Here is a 25294-nt window from a genome sequence, read left to right as displayed (position 1 = left end):
CGGTATCAAGTTTTTGTATGGACAACTTTCACATTTGACAAGATATATTCACGAAATTTGGAATATATTATTTTCTAAAGCAACAATGTAATCTCCGAAGAAATTGATCAGATCGGTTGACTATAGCATATAGCTTCCATACAAACTGAACACATAGTTACTAACAGAAATGCACGTGTGAAGGGTATTTAACGTTTTTTCTTGTTTTTCAATAATTTTGTAAAAAAAAATTTTTTCATATAGCTAAAAATATACTTTATTACGTCCATAGAACGTCGAAACATTCAATCTAGTATTTTCTTTTAAAAAAATTCACGAAAATCGCCTAATTTTTCAGGCGTCACACTGGTATAGCCCCTTAAGACCACTCCAATTTTCACAAAGTGTGCTATATCGGCCGACAAATATAAACCGTCGCTTTATACCAATTTGTATTATTTTTGTTCGATTTAGCGAAGGTACATTACCCACATTCCACTTTGGCTTTGTTGAAGGACAACAATGTGAATTTTGTTAAGAAAGAGAAGACATTCGAAAAAATCAGTCAAATCAGAAGATATTTCCAACTCTCCTCGTTTATCAGAAAATAGTAATTATGTGGGGAAATTGTCTCGAAAGAGTGGCGAATCGAATAAGCAACTGGTATAAATTTAACTTTTAAATTAAGGCATTTTTTAATTTAAATTTAAGCATAAATAAATACATAGAGGATATCAAGAGGTTATACAAAATTAATAACTTATACTTTGCTCTTAAAATCAACTGGATAACTCACTTGTTACTTTCACATGTACCATAAACTTTCTTGGCCCAAGTCAGATCAGATAAGTAGCGACCACAGTTACTATACTCTATAATTATTGCAAATAAAGTGAACAAGTGTTCAAATCAGAAGTACAAACAAATATTTCTATAAAATTTTTATCAACATACACAAATGTGACGACTCGTTGCCGGTTTTTACGAGTTATGTATTCTTTCAACCGAAGTGGTATAAAGCAGATAATCGCTAGTCTACTTACTTAACAAGCGGAGACTTCCCGCAGTAAGAGTGCGAACTCTTTGTTCCAATTTACATATGCATAACCATTGAGGAATACGGGTACGCACTGTTATCAGTATTTCGATTCCACTATAACAATTTGTCAGCAATTAAAGCCAAGTGATTATGAATAGTAATGCACATAAGTATGTATGTACCTTGTATGTGTTAGGGTGGTCCTTAGAAAATGAAAGAAACAATTTTTTCTAGTTAAACTGTATAAAACATAAGTTTTGCTTCAAATTGTAGACGATATAGCCCTGGCACATGTGGTCAAAGCGCTTTAATTGTAGCAAAGCCCAAAAACAATGCTTACACCAACTGATCAAATTTGACCCAGATTGCCAAAACAAAAAACACATTTTCAAATATTTTAATACAACTGACATAAAAACATGTGCAAGTATTTTATTATAATTCTTTATTATCGCCCTCAAAATAGGCTCCTGAGCCAATACAAGCACACCAACGTATAATTCAATAGTCCATCCACTTGTTATAAGACTCGGCTGGGTTCGACTTCAGTGCCTATAGTGTATTTTGCTTGTCTTAATTTCGGCTGATATTTTCAGCGATCTCTATTGACGTTGATTTTGCAAACAGTTCTGATGCTTTTGGTACGAATCTAGCATTGACACATTTCATATCCAAAACTTTAACCAAATAAGGATGTTGAGATTATCTTTCTAATGCCAATCGACGACTTTCCGGCACTATTTCCTTAAAAATTTCGAAGTTATCGTTAGAGGTGAAAGATTTTGGTCAGTTTACGACCTGCACTAAATGCTTTGTGGTACTCAAAGATTTGTGTTGGTGACAAGGTGGGCTTTCCAAATCATTTCTGCAATATTTTGAACGATTTCGTGGCCGTGATTTCATTGGAAATAGAAAAATTTCAAGCAAAAGCTTAGTTAATTCTTTTCAAGGTAAAATACAACAGGTATTATTTTCGCGCCGTAAACAAACAACTGTCAAACACACACTAATTGACATTTGGAGATCAAACTTCACACGAATATAAAAAATGTTATACAGAGTTAAGAAAGAAGTATTTATCGCTTCGGTTTTAGTGAGCAGTTTAAATGGCGCAGTCCGGGTAAAATTTGATCAGAATCTATTATTATGATTTTTGGTATTAAAGTTTGGAAAAAATGTTTTGATGACATGTTATATACAACTTAGAACCGCCCTAAAGAACGTATATAAATTTCCTATAAATATAGTGTTTTCATATTATCCGATTTAATTGCTTTACTGCCTATTATTTACTTATCCATTCTACGTTTACATACATTTTTACAAGTACATATCTACATTTATCACCCTACATATCTTCCTTGATTGATTGTCCTAGCCAGTGAGTGAGGCGATAATGATTCGTAATGCAAACATAATTTTTATTGATTGTATGTCGAGGTATTTACATAATTACCAGCAAGTACATATGTACATACAAATATTCTGACTGATGCATTTATGAATTGATTTCCTCAGACAATGTCGTACGTATGTAGATATATATGTATGTATGTATATAAATACGTATTATAATGAGAATCGTAATTGCTTTAATATCACTTATTTTGCGTTCAACTCTTACTGGGGAGAATTTGGAATTTGTAGATATACATACATATGTACATATCTATTTACTTATATGCATACATATGTACATGCAATTAGTTAGATATGTGTATATACATATTTACATGAAATATCGGTTATTAACCCAATTGTTGTGGAACTGGTTTCAATGGTTTGTTGCAGCAGGACAAGAATGGCGTAGTAAAAATAAAAAAATTAAGCTTTCCATTTCTTAATATAACAAAGTGCTTGCTCGAAGAGCGTGAGTGAATGATTTAATTTTTTATATACAAATTTTATTGAAAAATAGTAGATTTTATAAAATAAAACAGCTCAATAGACTTTTTTACTTTAAATTGGAAGCCGCATATTTCGGTTACGAAGCAGAATCTGTTTTTATTATTGTTGTTATAACGGCAGAAAATGTTCCCCAAAGAATTATGAGGAATATTGTTGAATGTATAGTCCCCGTAGATAAAGGTTTTGTAGATCAAATTATCGTGGAAACGATCGTGGGTTCTGTTCTTCAATCTGACTTAATATATGTATTCTAAAAAACTATCAGTGGACAACTTTCATAGTTTAAGTAGATTTGATAAAACACCCAAGATCCGCCTTTGAGCGGATAGAATCCGGGTCAATCCCGGTAACGTAGAACCGACCGTCGTGTTCCGCATGACTCCAACCACCTCTTTGCATGACCAGCTAATTCTACACAACTGTCCCCTCTCCCTATGGTCAGACTGCGTCAAAACAGCACGTTTCTTGGGCCTATCGTACCCTAACGGGGACAAATTAAACGTTACAACAACAAATACACAAGACAAGCAAAATATATGCATATTCATGAGAAAAACATACTTCATTCGAATTTAATTTTAATTTTTATAATCCTTAGCGGCCGCTTTTATGAGCGCATGAAAATATTTTAAAGAATACCGAATCTATAAAAGCATTAAGATAATAATATCTCAGTAGGTATAAATAAACAGCCATATGATTATGAATGCACTTAAATAAAATATGATGAAATCACTAGCAAAGAATTCGCTGGATAAAATCAAACAAAAGTATAATTTATTAAAATAAAAGAAAGACATAACCCCGTGAGTATTTTTGCACGTTCATAGTGCTTCTAATGTAGATGCTGCGAGAGAACACCTCGGCGGTGTTTACTTTTCCACATTAGTTTAACGCTCGCGGCAAGCGTAAGAAAAACAAAAAACAAAAAAAAAACATATTAAACAAACAAATAACGTGCACAAGCAGAGTAAAACACGCTGGAGATGAGAAACAAAGAAAAAAAAAATAAAAACAAAAATAAGACAGAAATGGAGAGCTAAAAGTCATAGATAGAAGCGCAGGGCGGAGATGAAAAGCTGATGACTGAACGCTTTTCCGGGTCTGTAAATGTAACCGCGTACACGCCACATCAGTTTGCAACGTCACTGATTCGCGGAAAGCGAACGTGATTCACCGAAAAAATCCGCACGTTGCTACACAATTCCAAAACAGATGCATCCTCTGTACACCAACCCAACACACCCAACCTTGCACACATACACATAAATCACAAGTGACACATTCATATACATACATATATACTGTGTAATACGAGCACGATGAGTAGTGCGCGTGGGTGGTGCTTTTCCAACGACTGCCAACAGATTTGGCACCACCTGCAACTGGGGGTTGACAGTGACCACCCAACGTTTGTGAGTAGTCGGCTTTTGGGCGCGTTCGCTGTACTTACCAACGCCATATTTGTTGTTGGATGATATCCACATTTTAGCTTTGCTGCAGTAGAGACAGGCGGCGGCGCCAACACCTCAAAGCTTGGTCCCTGTTTGGTTTTATCTGCTTAGGGCAGATGCGATGCAAAACTGCTGCTTGATTTGACACTACACTTTTCAATTGCACAATTATTTTCTATAAATGACACATTTTAAACAATCGCACAATTTACCACTTAACCGTCTTAAGATATATAAATTTTATTTTAAATTTTCACAAATGACTATTTTGGACTAATTTTCTTTATTCTACTTATTTCTTATTGGAATTTTTCACTTTATGTTGTTGCTCAACATTCGTTGTTTTTTGCACTGCACGCCGTTTAACGTATGGCCTCTTATCGTTTGCATTTGCAAATTTTTGCTTTTGCTGACTTTATCTTTGCAAATTTTCCGCCCTTTGTGTTACACCTTTTTAAATTTCTTTTATGAGCATTATTTTATTTCTATTTCACCTAAATATTTTATTTATTTTTCTACTCAATTCACATGCACTTCAATACCGTTAATTAGAAACCACTTTTGGGCGTTTTGCGTTGTTGTCCCAAACGAGACACGGACCACCTAAAGCTACGTCTGCAAAACATTCATCAATTGCCGTCAATTACGTCCACGCGCACAAACAACAATAACATTTTGCACTTGTTTTCATTTACATTATTTTGTTTTATAAGCACAATTGACCGTCAAATAAAAAAGATTTTCCACTCAGCTCACTCGCTCGTTGACTGTCGATGGAAAACTAATCGATAAGCTTCCCTTTTGTGTCTGCTACCGCAATAAATACGCTTTGTTGTTGTTGCAGTAGTTTTTGTATCTGCGTTTTGTTGGAAAATCAGCAGCAACATCAACAGTACATGGTGCAGTCGGGATGGATAATAACAACAGCTACCACTACCATATGGAACAATTGAATGCAAACATTTAAAGTCAACAATTTAATCAACCTTCGCGAACGCGCCGAACAGAAATACTGAAAATGCAAAAAACCAAACAGTTGAAAAGAACGGAGCAAACGGTGGAGCTACGAATATCATTTCAAAGTGGAATATGAAATGACAGCAGCTGACTTTGTCGCGTTGCCATATGAGTGGTATAATGCGTTCCAATTGGAAAATCCCCCACAAACAAATGCATACAGTACGCGTCACTTTATTATGCCAGTTGTTGCTGGAGCATATGGCAGCAGAGAACGTATAATACATTATCTGCATATGGCCAGTAAGCACGTAATTTTATTTCAAATATAAAATGTAATTTGTTAATATGTTACTACTTCCAGTTTTAATTATATTGCTATCGGTTAACTTACGCAGGAAAATAGTTATTTTTACACATTAGAAATTCATTATATATCATAAATAAGCGCTGGCAGAGAACGTATATTTATCATATGACATACGTTCTCTGCTATAAATCATATGAAAAACGTTCTCTGCTATAAATATACGTTCTCTGGCACTAGTTTGAGTAGTTGCAGAGGCACTAAGAAAACCCCCCTTTTCCTTTCACAGTTTTAGTAGCACTGTTTGGTGGCTTATGTATGGGCTGAGCAGCATACGCTGCCATTAAAACTTTTCTTTGGTTTACGACCGCGATTTACCCTGAAATTTAGCAAATTCGGCAACCCTAGTTGTTTTTGTAAACTTAGGTGTTTAACGGAGAACAAACAAACGCGGTTTCATTTACTATCTTTGAGAAATACATTTAAAGATTTGATAACCAAAAGTTATTATTTACCTTGAGTTAGTTAATTATAGGTTAAATTACAGGATATTTACCTGAAAGCACTATCAGTAATTTCTATTTAAGTTTGTAAGGGTTATTAAGGTCGAAGTAAGAAAATTAATCGATACTGCTTTGTACTTACGAATGTATGTACACTATTTTCAGCTATTTCAACTATGTGAAGATCTTGATCAGGCTTAAAAATGAAGCATTGAAAAGTAATTGTAATGACATTTTAATTAAATTAACCCGCGAATCGGAATTGAGAATAATTTTCATATTTCTAATCGCAGATTTGAAAACAAGATTTTATTCCAAATACTAGATTAATAAATAAATATAAAATTTTTAACCAAAGCTTATGTATAAAAAATAAAAGAATAAAAACTTTGTATTTTAAACATTTTTCGCTTGTGTGTACTGCATGAAACTACCAATCACACGGAGCCATCTTATTCAATACTTTGGAGTAGTGCCCGGCCAATTTACATATTCAAATGATTTATATTTTATCAATTTCTAATTTGAATTTTCGTTTTTATACTCTTGCAACATGTTGCCACAGAGTACAATAGTTTTGTTCACATAACGGTTGTATGTACCACCTAAAACTAATCGAGATAGATATAGGCGACCCATGGTCTATACTATAGACTCTATAGTGCCCTCTCCTATGTTACATATGGTCATAAGGGTCTACAAAATGCTGGGCAATCAAGTGCTTTCTGAGTTTGATGAGCGCGACAAGGAGACGAAATTTGTTTCGGGAGAGTTTAATCAATGATCATATCTCTCAACCTTGCAAAGTTGTAACCACCCAATAGTAGCTTGGCGTGACACATTCCTGCTGTCTGCTACTAGTGCCGTTTTCACCCAACTCTCTCCTCCGAGCGGAGTAACTCCTTTACGGTGTGTGGCCCCACTGCAGTGCATGGTTTCAGCGCCATCATCCTGGAAGCTGCTACAGAGCGAGCTAGTTCGTCGGCCAGATTATTGCCGGCTACCCCTTCATTACCCGGCACCCAGATCAGATGTACACGGTTGCAAATTGATAGGCGTTTCAACCCTCCTATATACGCCTCCACTAATTGCTATTTGACCTCATAAACCGAGATCGGTTTAGTGCCGCTTCACTATCGCTGAGTTGTGATGGAGATTGATTTCAGCACATTGACTTATAGCAAAGACTTCTGCGCGAAAGATGCTTGGAAAACGTGCCATAAATATGAAAAGTTTGGTATGCGGTGCTACAATGCCTGCTCCAATGGCTTCTCGTATTTTCGAGCCGTCAGTATACCACTGGACATGCTGCCCGTCAGTAGTAGGTCGAGCGTGGAATAACTCTACTCCGGCTTACGGCCTAGAGTAACTCTAAACTTTTTTGTAAAGTTTACTCTCTTCGTAACGCCGTCCGTTGTAAGAAGGGTCAGTGGTGTGTCTTTCCCTAAAGCTTTCATTGTTTCGCTACCTGTTTGATCACTAAATGCCGCGGTGTGAGCTCCAGCATGACTTCAAGTGCTGCGGTTGGGCAAGTACTAAACTTGGCATGCACATTTCTTGACAAAAAAATAAGAACCAGTCTGTAGAGGAGCATAATCGGACCACTGGCACGCCCACAAAACGCCATTAACCGATAAATTACGTATAAATTACCATAACTAAGCACTAAATTGAGATAAAAAGCTCTCATTTGGCATATGTGATGAAAGTAGCAAGAAGCACCAGTGAGGAAACATTTTTTAAAAGGTGGGCGTGGTCCCGCCCTCTAATAAGTTTAATGTACATATCTACTAAATCCCTAAAGTTACTACAACAAAATTTACCCAATGCAAATATTATAAGAACTCCTACCAGCAATGTAAAAAATGGATGAAAGCGGATGGTAACCCCGCTCACGCCCCATATAACGGTACTGGTTAAACGATAAATCAATAACTAAATACGACAGAGACTCTAAGTTTTACCGCTGTAATGGTATGAAGGGGCTTTGCAGGAGCCGGGATAAAAGTTCTACAATGGGCGTGGCACCGCCCACCTTTCGGTGAAATCACATATCTCGTGACTCGCCCAACCGATTTCAACCAAATTTGGTGGTTAACATTCCTCTGACATTTTTATGTTTTAGTTAGAAAATGGGCGAAATTAAACTACAGCCACGCCCACTTTCCATAGAACACAATATTTAATTCCATTTGAAACTTTTACTTTCCAGCACACAAATCAAGAATGAATTAATATATCAGAATAAAACTTTGCACGAATAGTGCCTTTAAGGTGTGACACCATATGACCAAACATTTTTCAAATCGAAGCAAAACTGTTCAAGCCTGTCGGTACCGATTACGTATGTGACCTAGTGCTTTTAGTTGACTTTTTGTCGAAAATATCCCTCAATGTGTGAGATATATAATTGAAATGTAGAGAGAATCCTTTCCTGATTGGAGTTTGTATATGTGTCGAAAATGGCTTGTATCGGGTCAATACTTCCCTTAGTACCCATATGCCTAATATGAAGATTTTCGAACATCCGGATGAGTTTATGTTGGATATGGAGTTTTCTTAATAAAATTGATAGAGCGTGATTTTCTTATAACGGTACTTATTTGTGTTTAGAATGAATAAAACCGGGTGATACCTAGACCCCATATAACTAACAAACCTTATGTACCAGTTGGGTCCCAGCCTTTAATCCTTGCAGGTGGCTAAAGTATGAACTGTTCGGTTATACCCGCATACACATACTATATGTATGTATGTATGAATATACAAACCAGCGTGTCCCTGAACAAATGCCAGTGCTCCGTGTGGCGGAAATGCGTTTCTTTCCAAAAACAATCGATGAATTTCCGGTGCTGATAGCTCGAACATAATAAGACAAAGCTTGCTAACATAGTACACCAAAAGCACACCAACTGACAAATACAAGTACAAGTATATGAATATACATGTATGTGTATGTGTCGATAAAAGGCATCGCGTGTGTGCGTGTGTATTCGAGCGCCAGGTGCCACATGGGAGCCCTGCAAGTCCACGGCTTCACATAGCAGGCTTGAATATAGGTCCACATATATAAACAGGTATGTATATACATATGTATGTGTGGATGTGCGCTTCCTTGACTCTTTCTGTGATTTCCTTTTTAGAAAATTGCCTGAAGTTGTTAGGTAACTGGAAATCGATTTTGTGGCAACGCAACGAGACTCCAATCAATTTTAACTTTCGACATGCCATATTGCGGACAAGCGCACCAGCACCAAGTTGGCGGGAAGATGAAGCAAGTCAATGGCGTAGGGCAATAAATTTATATGCACTCACTTGATAGCACTTGCCAGTAAAGTGTTACAAGCAGTCAAACCGTGCAGTGGCATCCACACACACACACTCATACACATATACTTGCACACATGTTTCTATGTACATATGTGTTAGGCGTAATATATGCATGTGTGTGTCGGTGGCTGTGTGTGCACGTGGCACTTAATTGCGCGCGAGGAGCATTCTCTCGGTTACTCGTATTTGTTGCCTGCACGCACCGTTTGGCATTGGTGCAACACATTTTTCGTTCTGCTCGCTGTGATCTTAAGTTTAATTAAATTTTCGTTTTCGAGTACAGTGATTTCAATTCTCATATTAAAAGCTAACGACTGCTGCAACAATTAATATATTCGTCATATGATTTTATTAGTTTTTGTTTCATTTATATTTTGCAACAAAGCGAGTTGTAGAAACTTGCAGGAATCTAAGCCAGGCAAATACTTTAAGGTGTAAAACGTCAATTAGAGGATCGGAATCCAAGTAATTATACATACTTATATATGTATATAACTCGGATATTTGCCGATATACATACATGCAGTGACTTTATAACGGAAGTTCGAAAATGTTTGTATTAGGTATATGGGGACTAAGGGAAGTATTGATCCGATTTCAATCCATTTTTGACACACAGACATACTAACGGATGAGCCAAATAGAGGTACTTTTTCAATAGTCGTTTTTTGATGGATCACGCGTGAATCGCTCCGAGCTATCATATTATTTTTGTTCAGTATTGTTTGACATTTCATCATGGAAAGACTTACGCCTGAACTACTTTTACAAATCTATCAACTTTATTACGAAAAATCACGTTTTGTAGAAAAATTGTTTCGTGCGCTTCGCTCAATTTATGGTCAACGTTTTTGAAGATTTTTTTGAGAAAACTACTGAATATTTTTGAATAGTTTTATTATCATATTATTCAGTGACATTTCAAATATGTTTTCGAATTTCTAGACAACAAAATGTCGAAAATCAACGAAGTTGCAGCCACTTGAAGTAGACACTCAACGGAATTGCGCACATTGCAGTGTCCCGGATATAAGATCGTAGAATCATCTGAAACACATAGGACAAAAAAATTTAGTTCTTTAGAAGTATATCTCCCAGCCAACGTCGCCCTTTTAAAAGAAACATTTTTTTTTCATTTTCTCCACGGTCGGTGCAGGTAAAAGTACGTTTTTAGCCCTAAAAATGCGCCATTTTATGGCTGTAAAATCGAACAGAAGCAAAAAATAAATAAAATGGGACCGTTGGCTGGGAGTCAATTCTATGTTGCACAAGTGTGCAAAATTTCAATACGATCGGTGCATAACTTTTTGAGTTATCGTGGACACCGACTTCAAAAAAAGGCGTTTCGAGAAAATCGATTCAAAGTTTTGTACACTCAGCGCAGGTAGCTGGAAAGCGCGCAAACCTAAGTTAGAGGTACTGTTATTCAACCTGCTGTAACTTCGTTAGTTTTTCTCTTTTAACACAATATTCTTAAGATGTTGATGGTTCAGAAAAAATAAATAAGAAAAATGGAAAAAAAAGTTGTCAAACCATCACCTTAAATTGAAAGCGTATAAAAAACAGCTTGTGTAAGAACTAAAGCCGCTCGGCCTTCTCAAGTGACATCGCATCGCTAGTTGGGATCTTGAAAAATTCCATAAAATCCAACGTTTTTGTGCCAAATTTTGTACAGCCATTTCCGACTCAATGGGTATGCAAAGAAACAAATTTGCCGCCTTTGGGACGAAGAGCAACCTGACGAGATTCAAGAGCTGCCATTTCATGCTGAAAATCCAACGGTTTGTAGTGATTTCTGTGGTGGTGGAATATCGCGCCATGATAACCAGCTATTTGTTGCCTGAAATTGAAGCTCGTGACCAGGGCGACATTTGGTTTCAACAAGAGGGCGCCACTTCCTACACGTCGTACCTATCAATGGATTTATTGAGAGAATACTTAGGTGAGCAGATAATTTTACGTTAGGGCTGTTCGATTGGACACCAAGATCGTGTGATGTCACACCGTTAGATTTTATCTTGCGAGGTTTTGTAATGGTCTAAAGACTTACGTTCATCCATAGCACCCACTTTGAAAACGTTTCTTTTTAGTTGTAGTACCAAGATTATAATCATCCGAGTAATTTTCTGCTATCATACCTACATCTTTAGCGACTTTAATGTGTCGTCATTTGGTTCTTCATCAGTCGAATCAGGGTCCAATCTTGTTATCTATGACAATGTAAATAGCCGCCCTAATACCTCCGAAGTGAGAACTCTATCGGTGAATAAAATGCCACTTAAAGTCTTCTCTTTCTAGTTTCCAATCTTTGTCCAAAATTCTAGCTGCTTCCACAATGTTTGTACACTCGTTAATTACGGAGATGTTTATCCTTCTCTTCAGTTTTGTTATTTCTGCATTTTTAGTTTTTTCTAATTTGTTATATCTCCAGTATTCTTTTAGTTATTTTACTTTCTTCGTTTCTTCTACACTTCTCACTCCCCTTCTCTTTGCTTATGCCAGCCTGAGTAGTTTTTGATCGCCTTAAGTTGTCGACTTGTCATCAGCTACCAATCCGTTGTGACATCATCTTCAACGTCTCTTTCTGCAAGCTCTTTTTCCGCATCTTTTTCATCTTCCTCAATTACCAAAGGAGACAGTTCGGTGTTTACACAATTAGCATTATCGTTAAATGTGTCTTGCTTCGAAAAAGTAATGTCTTCTACGCGCAGCTTCTCCAAAGTAATATCCCTAGGCGCAACTGCAATGCTCAACATCTTGGATTTTTCTTCATTAATTTGCTTTACAATAAAATTCTTAAAAAAACTATTTAAGGAATAAGGACTGAGGACTCAGTCTAGGTGCCTTTGAAGCCAGTTATACTTCTCGTGCGAGTTAACCCTTATTCGCAAAGGTACCAAACCCAGGAAGTCTATGTGAGACTATGTGATCATTATAACTGTTGAATCTGCTCATATTTACATGCATATGTATACCATATATAATGTATGTATATACACGCGGTATACGAATGACTTCCCAAATGCTTCACTATAACAACACCAAAAATGAAAATCCACCTAAAGCGATTTCATTTTGTTTACGAGCAACTCAGCGTGTAGCCATTTAGAGGTCGCCAGTTGGAGTCGCACATGCGGTGCCGCAGCTCGCACAAAGCGGATTTTATCCACAAAAGTGGAATTGAATGAAAAGATAAGCAAACGTGGCAAAGAAGCTTAAAATGAAACCCTAAAAATGCGGCTCTGCGTTGCATAGTCACGTGGGATTCCAGCACAGCTCGAAATGAACAAGTGGTTGGAGATCGAACTTCTTTCGATTTTTTTGCTGTCAAATTTGTGCCATTCGAAGACAGAACAGAAAAGCTCATATTGGAATTTCGTCAATATACAAGCATACATACATACATACCTGTGAGAGTTTGTATGAAAACCAACTGAGTGCGCTTTAGCCTTGAACTCCTTTGCTTGTGAAAGATGTTTATCCACGTGGATAGGTGGTGGCACGATGGGGGTTAGGAGGGGAAATTATTGACACATATCTTCAAATCACCTTCCACTCACACATATCACATATATGTATGTCTATATATATGTATATAAGGTATTTGATAAACATAATTCGTGTTTATATATTCCGAATATATCATCAGACATTTTTATTTTTGAAGTCTGAGAAATACGTTGCCGGAACAAGGATTAATATTGTTGTAATTTATCATATCTTAAGCTGACTAGTAGGAGAGTGAAATGAATAAAAAAACTGCCGAAAGCAAAAGAGATGGAACGAAAGAGGGATACCATATAATATCTAGAAAAAAAAGTCCGTTTTTTTTCGAATAGGAGGCTTTGGTATATGCGATCGGGTTGCGGTATATAGCGTCAGAAAGACAAAATTACGTACAATAAAATCGTCTCAGACAGTTTAGTGATTGACTGACTTCGTATTGTTTGGAGTGCGCGCAAAACTGAACCCGAGCAAAGAGGTAATACGACATTGGATAAAAATGTGAGTAGTACATATGGTCATTACTATATCAGCCTATCAAGGGCAATTTTGGTTTCGTCGTTTCCTTTAAAGTAAATTTTGATGAAAGAAACACGTTCTGGAAGGCCAGTCATCGAAAATATCTATAAGAAATGGTAATCGTCTAATCTGACCTTCAAGTAGGCACAGTTTCCATTATCGAGTGTCATATTAGTCTGCCCAAAAATCCACATAGTTTAAATATCCGTATGCTTATCGCAACAAAATCGTTCCATCAAATTCTTAATTGAGACTTGTACTGTCAACAACGGACAGGCTGAATCAAGGGTTCGTAGCATATAAATAAGAAAGCATGTGAAAAACACTGATTTCCAACTATATTTTAAAGTTGAAAGCCCTAAAAAAGTTTATTGACAGCACGGAGTCTAACATAAAGTCGATCTCCAAGTGTTTTCGGAAAATTGTAAATTTCTTCCGCTTTTTGCTGGAGTGATAAGTCGCACTCTTAGTGAAATTTCCAACTTTTTACTGAATTTTTCAAGTCAAATTATGTGCATGATGAGAATTACTTCTACTTTTTCTGCCAATAATTTTCGTTCTGTAAATTTTGACACACTGTGTCTTTCGCAGGATGATATTGCCAAGGCTATTTGTGATATCAAGCCTTCTTTTAAAATTGATGTCGTGGGCCTGTACCGTATCCATGATAGTTGGGTTTACCTAATTGGAACAGACCTGGATTTTTTCCGTCCGAGGACTGTGAACTGCATTCCGCTAAGTAACTTCAATTACAGAGACAAATTTAACGAATATTTTACATTAAAGAGGCAGTTATAGCAACGCGTAAGAAAACCGGTCAACACAGATTTCAAGAAAATGCCTTCAGTAAGTACAACGTGGTGCTAATAATACATCAACCAAAAAATATGAAAACAATCAGATGACCTCATATTGGTAGCAGTGGCTAAATATCTAGATGACCGCCGGCTCAAATGCAATGATTGCTTAAGTGGTCTACGCCAACGGCTTACAACAATAAGTTTAGAGTTGGCTAAGCAGAAAGCAGAAGTCTTTTTCTCATAAGCACAAGCAAGATACAAGAAAGGCTATCACTTACCATAGAAGAATGTGAGATTACTTCACAGCCTCAGCTGAAGTATTTGAGAGTAATATTGGATTTCGAGTTAAAATTTAAGGAATACTTGGCGTATACTTCCGGCAAAGCAAACAAAATATATAATGCTCTATAGAGAATGACCAATAGAGGTTACGTGCGTTCCATCCGGCGGGTTTTAATAGCGAAAGCAATGAGTTCCGTGACATTGTTTGCAGCACCAATTTGGATACAGCGTCGGACATAAAATCATATGCAATATGATCTGAGTAATAAGTGCCTTCCGAACGATATCAAGCAATGCAGCTGAAGTACTAGCCAGCATGTCGCCCATTGACATCCAGGGTCATCATCAGCTATCAGACCCGTCTACAAGGCGAAAAAATAGTGAGAACCAAGAGTCTTACAATGTGGCAGCAGCGGTAGCAAACCTCATCCAAATGAACCTAAAGTGCAAAGCTAAAGTCCGCACTTGTCGGTAATGTAACGGTCCTCAGTCCTCTGTTAAACGGAGAGCTGTCAGCGAAGCGTCAGCTATAATTCTGACAAAACAATGAAAATTATAATAGATTAGGCGTCTGTCAGTCCGTACAATAGAAGAGACTTAAATGTCTTTTTCTCTCCAAATAACTGAAGAGTGCTGTCGTCGAAGGTTACGTATACGCCATGTACACCTTCAAACACATCATACTGCCCGTAAGCGAGTCAACTGCGCACAAAGCCATTTAAAACAGTTTCTTGACTTAATTGCTTTGACCGCAATATACATACATATATGTTACACATAACGGCATACAATACAAGTATGCAACCGCTTTGTAATTACGCAACGCACGAGCGAAAATTTCAATTTAATATGAATTTCGATGATTGTCGCTTGTTTGTATTGCGACTGCCGACTGCGCGCTGCCGATGGCTTTGCAGGAAGGGAAACTCAACGTTGATATTGATGACGATTGCCAAAGCGCCGTAGCTGCATTGGCGGGCGGACGAGCGCTTGAGACGCGTAAGCTGATCCGTTGCATGCAAGTCACGTGCCAAGCGCGCCAACGTTCGTTGCCCATTATGACAGCGCTGTCGAAAAGTTCATTACGAACACGTTTCGGCGCTCTATCCCCCCTCAATGCTGTGGTTATTGTAAATTCACGCTTTGTTTGCATTTCGCTTTCGGCGCCGCCGCCTCCGATTGGCGATGCCTGCTAATCGTCATTGAAGGCGCGCTGTGTGGTGGGCAAACGCAATTTGTATTTTGATTTCAAAAAATATCATTTTATGTGCGAATAAGCGCGCTGCAAGTTTTCGTTTGCAAAGTGAAAATTTAAGCGAAAAGCGGCCGAGAGTGTGCAAACGTTTAGCGGAAGCGGTTGAGTGATTAAATGGAGTGCAGCTATATGTGAGTATGTGTGCAAACCGCGTAAGGTCTGTGCAGGTGTGTGTTTATGCGTGTATGAAATAAATGCATGATGAGTTGGCAGCGAGCAACCCACTCGACTTTGACCGCAAATCCGCTTTTATTAGCGGTTTTTTGTTGCAACGTTGCACCGACGTGTTTGGGGAATTAAATGAAGTGAATTCCATGGAGTTGAATAAAAAGCTAAAACTATTGGGAAATAAATTGAACTTTGCTGAAATTGAATTCCTCAAATGAGTATGAGAGAGTGTAGTTATCTGGATGAAGCAAGCTCATTTAGCGCGTGATATTTGATGAGTTCTTGGCTGCTACATTTCGACAGATTTAATGCAAAGGTTGGGTATATAATTTTTTTTTTTTAATCTACAGTTCTTCCTTTATTAATACTCTGTTGTAAGTTTATTATAATAATCTTCTTAATAACCAAATTTTCAACTCTCAATTAACAAAGTGAGCGATTCGTTCTTTTGGAAGAATGACGATTAAGCTCTCATTATAGTTTCAGTTTAGCTCTCTAAGCTACTCGCTTTAACTCATCTAAAAAATTCGTTTTTTGGAAGTAGTAAAAGTAGGCCTCCATTAGATTATATATGTATATATGTAAATAAGGATTGCACCCCGACCTGAGGTCTATTGTGCCCTTTCCAAAGTCACAACGCCCATTTAGGCACAACATATTAATAAATTCCAAGATACTACTAGGTGCTATTGATACGATGTGATTCCTATTTGGAAACATGGATCCTAAGGTCTTTATCCTGCGTCTATAGACTGCTGTGCAGTTAATTAGCAGGTGTCCTGGGGTTTCAGGTTGCAAGTCGCAAAAACCGAATTCGCACAGAAAGCTAGGTAATGTTATGTAAGTGCTTCTTGAGCTTGCTATGACCAGTGTAGAAGGCAACAAGTAGTCTAAGTATGTCCCTTGGTAGGTTGATTACATATTTAAACCTTTTAAGGTTGTAACCACCCCATTAGCAACTTGGCATGACGTATGCCAAGTAGTTGTTGCCCAGACCCCTCCCTATCCACTCCTTCATCCTTGCGCAGCAGCTTCTTTATGGTGTGGAGACCAGCCGCAATGAGTGGTTCGTTTCCTATCATGTTGCTGGGTGCTGCGCAGCGGGCAAGCTCATCAGCCAGTTCATTTCCGGCTATACTTTTGTTACCGGGTAAGCAGATAAGGTGCAGCTGGTTAGGATCTGATAAATTGTTCAGCCGTTCTTTGCACTGCTGCACCAATAGCCACTTGACTGTCGCTAAGTATAACTATATGTTCATTTCGGTAGTTGCGTTGGAGGTTTATCTCTACGCATCGAAGAGAAGAGAAGAGATTACCTTACCTCTGCCAAATCCTTATGCTATTATTTGGAGTAATGTGTGTTTGGCAATCTGACCGATTACTAGATGAACCGACATGACTTCAAGTGCCGCCGTTGGATATGTACGCAAGGCACCCGACACGCAGATGCAGGCTTCGATAGTTGAAGTCCTACCCAAGTCTGCGATGCTTTAGAGGCCTAAGCCACAGCTCCATATGAAATAATCTGTCGCACGATCATGATGTACAACCACCTGACAATCCTTGGCTTGCAGAACCAGCTGCTTCCACCGCAGAGTGGAATCCAGCGTGAGACCAAGGTATTTGCAGGCAATTTTTGATAACTTGTTCTGATGTGAATCGCATTCCAGTAAGGGCATTCTGCCTAGAACGGAACAATGGTAGTCAGAAGGAGCAAATTCTGGGCTATAAGGCGAGTGGAGCAAAATTTTCCAGCCGCCGTCCTCCAAATACTTAGTTTCTAACTAGCTTTGCAATATGAGGCCGAGCGTAGTCTTGAAGGAAAATTATTGCTTTGTGTCTGGTTGAAAATTCCGGGCGCTTTTCGGCAATCGCTCGATTTAATTTAGTGGTTGTTGTATAATGGCAGTATCTTGGCGTCATGGATATGTGGTTTCGCCATTGACTTGAATCGTTGTGATTAGGCAGGTTTCAAATATGCTTTTTTGCATTTAAGATGGTCGTAATGAATTGATTTATCATCACCGTTCACAAACCGATTCAAAAATCGCAAAATCCTCTTTCCACATATTCTAACTTCAATTCATATTGTACCCAATTTTTTTGTGTTTCGCAACCATTTCACCGAGTTATGTTTACAGTTCCTTATCTTTCAACGTTTTTGGGTATCCAGGGCGTTTTTCGTCTGTCATGCCACGTTCTCTCAGCTGCAGCATACGATATTTACCATAAACTTCCAGCGAAATACGATATTTTCACTAATATTTTCATATTAACTATTAATGAAGGAGAACTCTTCACAAAAACACTTTTTCAAGCACAAATTCAACATATTTAAATGAAAAAATTACTTAAAAAGACGCGCAAGGATAGCAGTTTTCCAACTCATTTTGGATTATTGGAGTAATGAAATAATATCAAGCTACACCATCTCTTTATAAACCGCAGGAAGATAGATATAAGCCGATATAATTATATGTCGAGAATATTATATAAAATATAAAGTGTTTGGAATACAAATTATACAAAGAAATTTGGAAAATGAAAATGTCAACTCATACCTTTTGACGCCAATATTAACGTCTGCAATTGAAATTCTTACAATGAAAAAAATTAAACCAGAGAATGTTATTAAATATATTATAAATATAAATAAAATAACATTCTCTGGTTGTATATATATATTCTTTATTATGTAAATATATGTATATACATAAACATTCTGTGCACACCTCTTAATCAGAACAAGTAACTGAGAAAATTAAATACTGAATGGGACTATTAAATATTCATATACACTCAATAGTAACACAATTAGTACTTGACAGCTGTCAACAAATATTTTGATGAGTGAATAAAAAGTGTCCATATGGCTGTCAAATGTTTTCACTGAATAAAATTGAGTATTGAGAAGAGTGATTTCAACGGACTTTAATTTTCATGAAAATGCATGCTTTTGTTAAAAAAAATACATGTTTGTATTTACTTGACGATTAACAAGTAATTAGCTAATTTAATATTTCTATGGTAAATTTGAAATTTGAATAGAAATGAAACTTAAATTACCGCAAAATTTTATTTTCTGCTGATGTAAATGAACCGATAATGGGAAATATCATAGTGAATATTAATTACCAGAAACAAAGAGTGGAGCAATCTGATGAACTTCCCAGCAGTATGTTCAAATTTAAATTTAATATTTATTTTTTATGGAAACCTATTCTTTTAGAAAGTTCGATATTTACCCATTCTTTTTTTTCTAACTAATAGATCTGAAAACCATTTCCTGCTTAGCCAATCTATATTAAATATGCCTATAAATTAATAAACCATTGGTCATTCTCTGGAATATTATTCATATAACTAAACAAAATAGTATTTTCCGTTTAGAGGGCAGATCGTCGTATATAAAAATAACTGCGAATTTTAAATTTAATCTAATCATCAAAATTATGATAGACAATTTGCTTAAGCAGAAGATAACGTCGGACACTGTTACATCAGGCAAGGCTTTAAACATTTGCATAAAGTATTAGAACTGAAAATTCGAGAATGAAGTTACTGGAAAGTCTTACGTTTTAGAAGCTGGTAAATGACACAAAACTCCATTTTTTTTTTTAAGTTTCTCTTCGGGTTTCTAATTACTGGGCGTGTACAAAACTTTGTAAAACAAAACCTACAACTTGTATAGTTACGCATCCAATTGCCTTCCAGAATTTCAATTCGACTAACTCTTTACTTGTTATGCTTCTAGTTTTTTTTTTACTTTCTTGTACTTTTTATTAAGAGATTCATATAAACGGGTGATCCAAGCAGAGGCAGCGCAAAGAGCAACCAGAAAAAACAACGGTTTGTTGTGGTTTGTGGGCCGGTGGAATCATCGGATCATATTTCTTCAAAAATGATGCCGATGAGAACGTAACCGTCAATGGCGACCATTTGCGTGACATGATAACCGACTATTTGATGTCTGAAATTGAAGCTTGGGATCTCGGCGACATTTGGTTTCAACAGAACGGCGCCACACATCGCATCTTCTTCTTTACTGGCGTAGACAGGTTTACGCAGATATAGCCGTGTTAACAACAGCGCTCCAGTCGTTTCTTCTATTCGCAATGTAGCCTCAATTGGAGATTCCAAGCGAAGCCAGGTCCTTCTCCACTTGGTCGTTCCAACGGAGTTGAGGTCTTTTTCTGCTTCCCCCGGTGGTTACTGCGTCGAGCACTTTCAGAGCTGGAGCGTTTTCGTCGATTCGTAGCTGCTGTCTCTTAATTCGCTGAACTATGTCAATGCCGTCATATATACAGCTCATCGTTCCATCGAATACGATATTCGCCGTGGCCAATCCGCAAAGGGCCATAAATCTTACACAGAACCTTTCTCTCGAAAACTTGTAACGTCGACCCATCATATGTCGTAACAATCAATGGATTTGTTGGGTGAACATGTCGATGAGCAGTTAATTTCAATTGGCCACCAAGGTCGTATGATATCACACCCTTCGACTTTTCCCTTGGGGATATATAAAGTCTAAGTTCAATGCGTACAATCCCGCTTCGATTCAGGTCTTAGTATAAAACATGAGTTGTTTTATTTGCCAGCTACCAGTCGAAATGCTCGAACGAGTCACTGAGAATTAGACTCACGGGATGGACCATCTGAGGCGTGGCCGCGGATAGAGATAATCTTAAAAAATTATTGTCAAAGAGTGCTCTTTCGAATGATAATAATCATATCACATGTTGTTTAAAGAACTAGGGAACCTCGTATTGGACCACCTTTTATTGCAATCTTGTTGCTATTAAGGTATGGGATAGGATGGATGTCTGACGACGCACCTAGGTCTAGAGGTTCTATAGTATCTTTTTCTTCGTAATTAGCAACTTCTACAATAGACATTGGATGGTAATCTCAGTCTATTGGCAGGTCTGCCTATAAGACAGCACTCCTACTAGGATTCTTACTTATTTTAATAATTTTGAATTTTGATAACGGTAAGAGACTCAGCTATATACATAATATGTTATAATATGTATGTTTGTCGAAGAAATATTTACAAATAGCAAGAAGCATATATGTATATATAATCCTTCCTTATCAGGTTCTAATTACAGGATGTTGGCTGCTCTGACTAGTTCATCTGTTTCACCACGGATTACCAAAGATATCACTATGTACTTGAATCCGTTGCTGTTTTAACGTGAAATACGATGTTAGAACCACTAAGAAACCAAGACAATATTTTCCTATCTTTGATGAAATCCTAAGAAGCTTCGTAATATCAAAGCTGCTATACATTGCTTGTGGTAAGCACACTGTTTGCCGCAACAAGAAGACTTCTTTAACTGCCGTGATCTGCGCAATTGACTTTCGAAATCCTTCAGAAACTCATTTCCTCATAGTTAATAGCTTTTAAGCTTCAGCGTTTTTCTCACAATTGATTTTCTTCCTACTTTAATTGTTTAAACCGATATCTGAGTAAAGGTGTGTCGTTTTTCCTCAGGGATGTAGTCATCAGCTGTGAGTATTTTTACTACTACATGCAATTGTCCTAACGGTGATTGTACTTGTATTGTGCTTTCATATCACTGATTTGGTACATAAAGTGCAAAGTGGCGAAACTACATACAGTTATATTTAGAACCGAAAGGGAAACTGCATGCTGCAAGCACAAATTTGTACACTCTAGATTTTTTTTTAATAAAAGATAACACAAAAATATTCAATTATTTTCATTGAAATTGCAATTTATTGCATTTCCGCGCGTTTAAGTTTCTGTCTGATTGTTCTTCGCTCGCCGTTTCTTTGTATATTTGTTTTGCAAACATTTCTACATTTGCAGATAGCGCGTAAGAACAGCTCAGTTCAACTTTGCGCACAATAAAAGTTGCTGCTACTAATTTTCTATTATTATTTTACGTTTTAGTTTTTGCTTTTGCTTATCAAAAGTTATCAAGAAGAATGTAGCAAGGAAAATTTCTTTCTCCATATCCGCATAATATTTCTTTTTCGACGAAAGATGCTTACAAATTGCAAGAACATTAGGGTGTACCCTGGGTGACGGTAGAAAATTATGAGGAGACTGTTATTGGACCGCTCGACGAAGAGAAAAAATCAATTAGTAATGGCACGTAACATTGTCGAATTTCGTCCGAACTTTTTGTTCGAAGCTGTGTAGTCAGCGAGATAAAAAAATGATCATTCTTTATCAGATATTCAATAAGCCGATTTAACCTTCTTTAACTATTCAAGATCTAAGGGGTAAATAACACATTACGAGACTATCTACTGCCCGACGATTGGAATATAAATGAGCTTTGCCCAATCCACAAAGAGGCAAACCCCACAAACTGCGCCAACTACCGTGGTTCTATCGAGCGTACTGTGTGATAGATTAAAGTTCATCGCCAACAAACTCTTTGGATCCTATCAGTGTGGCTTTAGGCTTGGAAAATCACCAAGGGACCAGATATTCATCAAGCGCCAATCTTGGAAAAGACCCGTGACACACACCACCTCTTCGTCGATTTCAAAGCTGCTTTTGAGAGCACGAAAAGGAGCTACCTTTATGCCGCAATATCTGAATTTGGTATCACGGTAAAACTAATATGGCTGTATAAACTGACGTGAAGCAATAATAAAAAATCTATCAGGATCGGGAAGCACCGCTCCGAGCCGTTCGATACCAAACGAGGTTACAGAAAAGGCAACTCCCTATCGTGCGATTTCTTCAATCTACCCTTGGAGAAAATAATTCGAGCTTCGAAGTTGAATCTAGTAGGTTATATATTTTATCATAGATATAAGATATAATTGGCATCAACAACCGCGCCATTAGTGCTGCTTTCTCCAGACTGGATGAGGAAGCGCAGTAAATGGGTCTTATAGTAAACGAGGGTGAGACGAAATATCTCTTGACATCAAACAAACAGTCGTCGCACTCGCGACTTAGTTTCCACCTCACTGTTGATAGTCATAAATACAAAGTCGTGGATAGTTTCATCTATCTTGGAACCAGAATAACCACCAACAACAACGTCAGCCTCGAAATCCAACGCAGAATAACTCTTGTCAACAGATGCTACTTCGAACTGAGTAGGTAATTGAGAAGTAAAGTCCTCTCTGGACGAACAAAGACCAAACTCTATAAGTTCTCAGCATACCTGCAACAACATCTGATGAGTCGGAGTTATGGGTTTTCGAGAAGAAGGTTCTGCGGAAGATGAGCATTGACATATTGACATTGACATAGTTCAGCTATTTAAGAAACAGCGGTTATGCTGGCTAGGTCATGTCGTCCGAATGAATGAAAACACTCCAGCTCAGAAAGTTTCGGACGCAGTAGAAGAAGAACCTGGGTACACTTGGAAACTCCGATTGGCGCCAAACAGCAAAAAGGAATAACGACTGGCGCCTAGAGGAAATACATCGGATAAGTATTATGTTAATACTTCTGACGTATTTATATATTTAGTGAGTTATTTCGTCACGAAATCTGGCACAGATTACTGTATCGCTATTGTCCCCGACTATATCATACGCATCGGACCAATATAGCATACAGCCGCTATATTCTTGTTTTTACATCCACCCTAATGAATATACATACATACTATATGTATATGTGAAAAGTGGTATGCACTTTTGTGCTTTGCCACCTGAGAACAGCTACTCCGCAAACTCTTCGCGCCGCCTCCTCGCCTACAACGTTTCATCACGTTTAAATAGATTTTCTTTCGTTGCCTTCCGGCGGCACGTATACGTAGTGTAATGAAAAATTTCCCCCAGAGATACTGCAATGTCATCGCTCAGTAAATGTTGTTGTTGTACGTTTTACTTTTTTGTATTTTTTCTTTTTGATTTCAGTCATCCATTGCTCACTGCAACAACAACTATACTCGCACAGAGGTTAAGACAATTTTACTTCCGATCTACGCGAAATTGCCTGCATCATCTGTATTGCACAAAATGTTACCGAGTGCAGGGAAAAGTGCCTCGAGGAGTCACCGGTGTGCGGCAGTAAAACATGCAGCCAAGTTCACAGTGATTGCTGGGGCAGAGATGTGTGAGGGTTGCGCGGCAGCCTGCTTTTCACAGAAATTTTATATTTCCTCTTATTATTTTCATTTATCTTTTTTATGTAATGTGCATTGTCAGCGGCATTTCTTCGGTGTCTCCTTTTACCTTGTTGTTGTTGTCAGAATTGCATTGGTTGTTTTTCTTTTCTCTTGTTGTTGTTGTTTTTGTCTGTTGATTGGGCGCTAGTGCCTGATAAATTACACCATTCTGTGTGGGTTTTGAATATTGTGCACCTGTGTGTCGTCCATGTGTGTGTGTGTGTAATGTAAATGTGACGTTGGGGAATTTCGGTGCATTCGGTGCATAAAAAATGTCACCGTTACATCGCTTTACTTTTGTCGATTTTTCAAAAGTACAATGTAAGCGTGCTTCAATTGCGGTTGAGTTGTATGTATGTATATATAAATATATACACATGTGCAAAAGTTTGCGTAGCTGCAGTTCCCTCGAGCCATTTGCATAAGCAAATAAGTATGCACTTGATTTTTGTAGTATACATATATTGTACCACATTAACGTGCAATGATGTGTGTAATATGAGTAATTTATGGTGGACGCCTAGGAGTTGAGTATTCAATTCTGACGAAAAATTCTCTAAAGCTTTAGACGAGAAATGTCTCTTTAAAAATTTCCATTTTCTTAAGTATAAAGAGCCTCTTGATTCTTAATGACAACTGTCTTTGATCATTCATGCAATTTCTATCAAATCAGCTTTAACTTGTCTGAAGGACTGCTAAACAGGAAGGGTGCTTGAAAAGATCGGCTTTTTTGCAGTGTGAGATATTTGTATTCTAGTGAAAGTAGGCGTGATTGTGATTCGATGTCTTCTATATTCAAAGTGTTGCAATAGGACACCACGGAAACACAAGTAGATCAGAATTGGTCGATAAGCTTGTGAGAAAAGAAACACTATCCAAATGTAAGGATGGTGCATAACCCATCAGGTCTGTGTTTGAAAAATTGCATTAAAAAATATAGTTGAATGAAATTATTTTTTTTTATCAGAATGAAAAACATAATAAATTTAATCCCAATTTTGTAAATAAAAATTAACAAAAATAATTGTTTTAGAGAGCCGTCATCTTCAAACATTTAAACCATTGATAATATATCATCTTGTGATTCAAGAAGTATGACTGACTATCACACATTGCTGCATTCACATCCAATTGGTCTAATCGTGTTTTATAGAGATCCAAGTATATAAAGC

At 37.4% G+C, this 25294-nt stretch overlaps 1 protein-coding gene across 3 annotated transcripts in view; it reads right to left on the bottom strand.

Moving 5' to 3' along the window:
* The window catches only part of LOC120767053 (dedicator of cytokinesis protein 3), an 88537-nt gene extending 83145 nt beyond the window's left edge, over positions 1-5392 (bottom strand). For 2 of the 3 annotated variants that reach the window (XM_040092907.1, XM_040092908.1), the window contains exon 1: positions 4380-5392. In XM_040092907.1, coding sequence (XP_039948841.1) covers positions 4380-4413 — 34 coding nt within the window. In that variant the 5' untranslated portion in view covers positions 4414-5392. The remainder of the gene's footprint in view (positions 1-4379) is intronic. The other variant, XM_040092906.1, reaches the window with a different exon arrangement.
* Between the last annotated feature and the right edge of the window lie 19902 nt (positions 5393-25294).

This window comes from Bactrocera tryoni, chromosome 1, assembly GCF_016617805.1.
Source record: "Bactrocera tryoni isolate S06 chromosome 1, CSIRO_BtryS06_freeze2, whole genome shotgun sequence".
Classification (NCBI taxonomy): Eukaryota; Metazoa; Arthropoda; class Insecta; order Diptera; family Tephritidae; genus Bactrocera; species Bactrocera tryoni.
The sequence above is the reverse complement of the archived record's forward strand: the minus strand, read 5'-3'. Positions and strand labels throughout refer to the sequence as shown.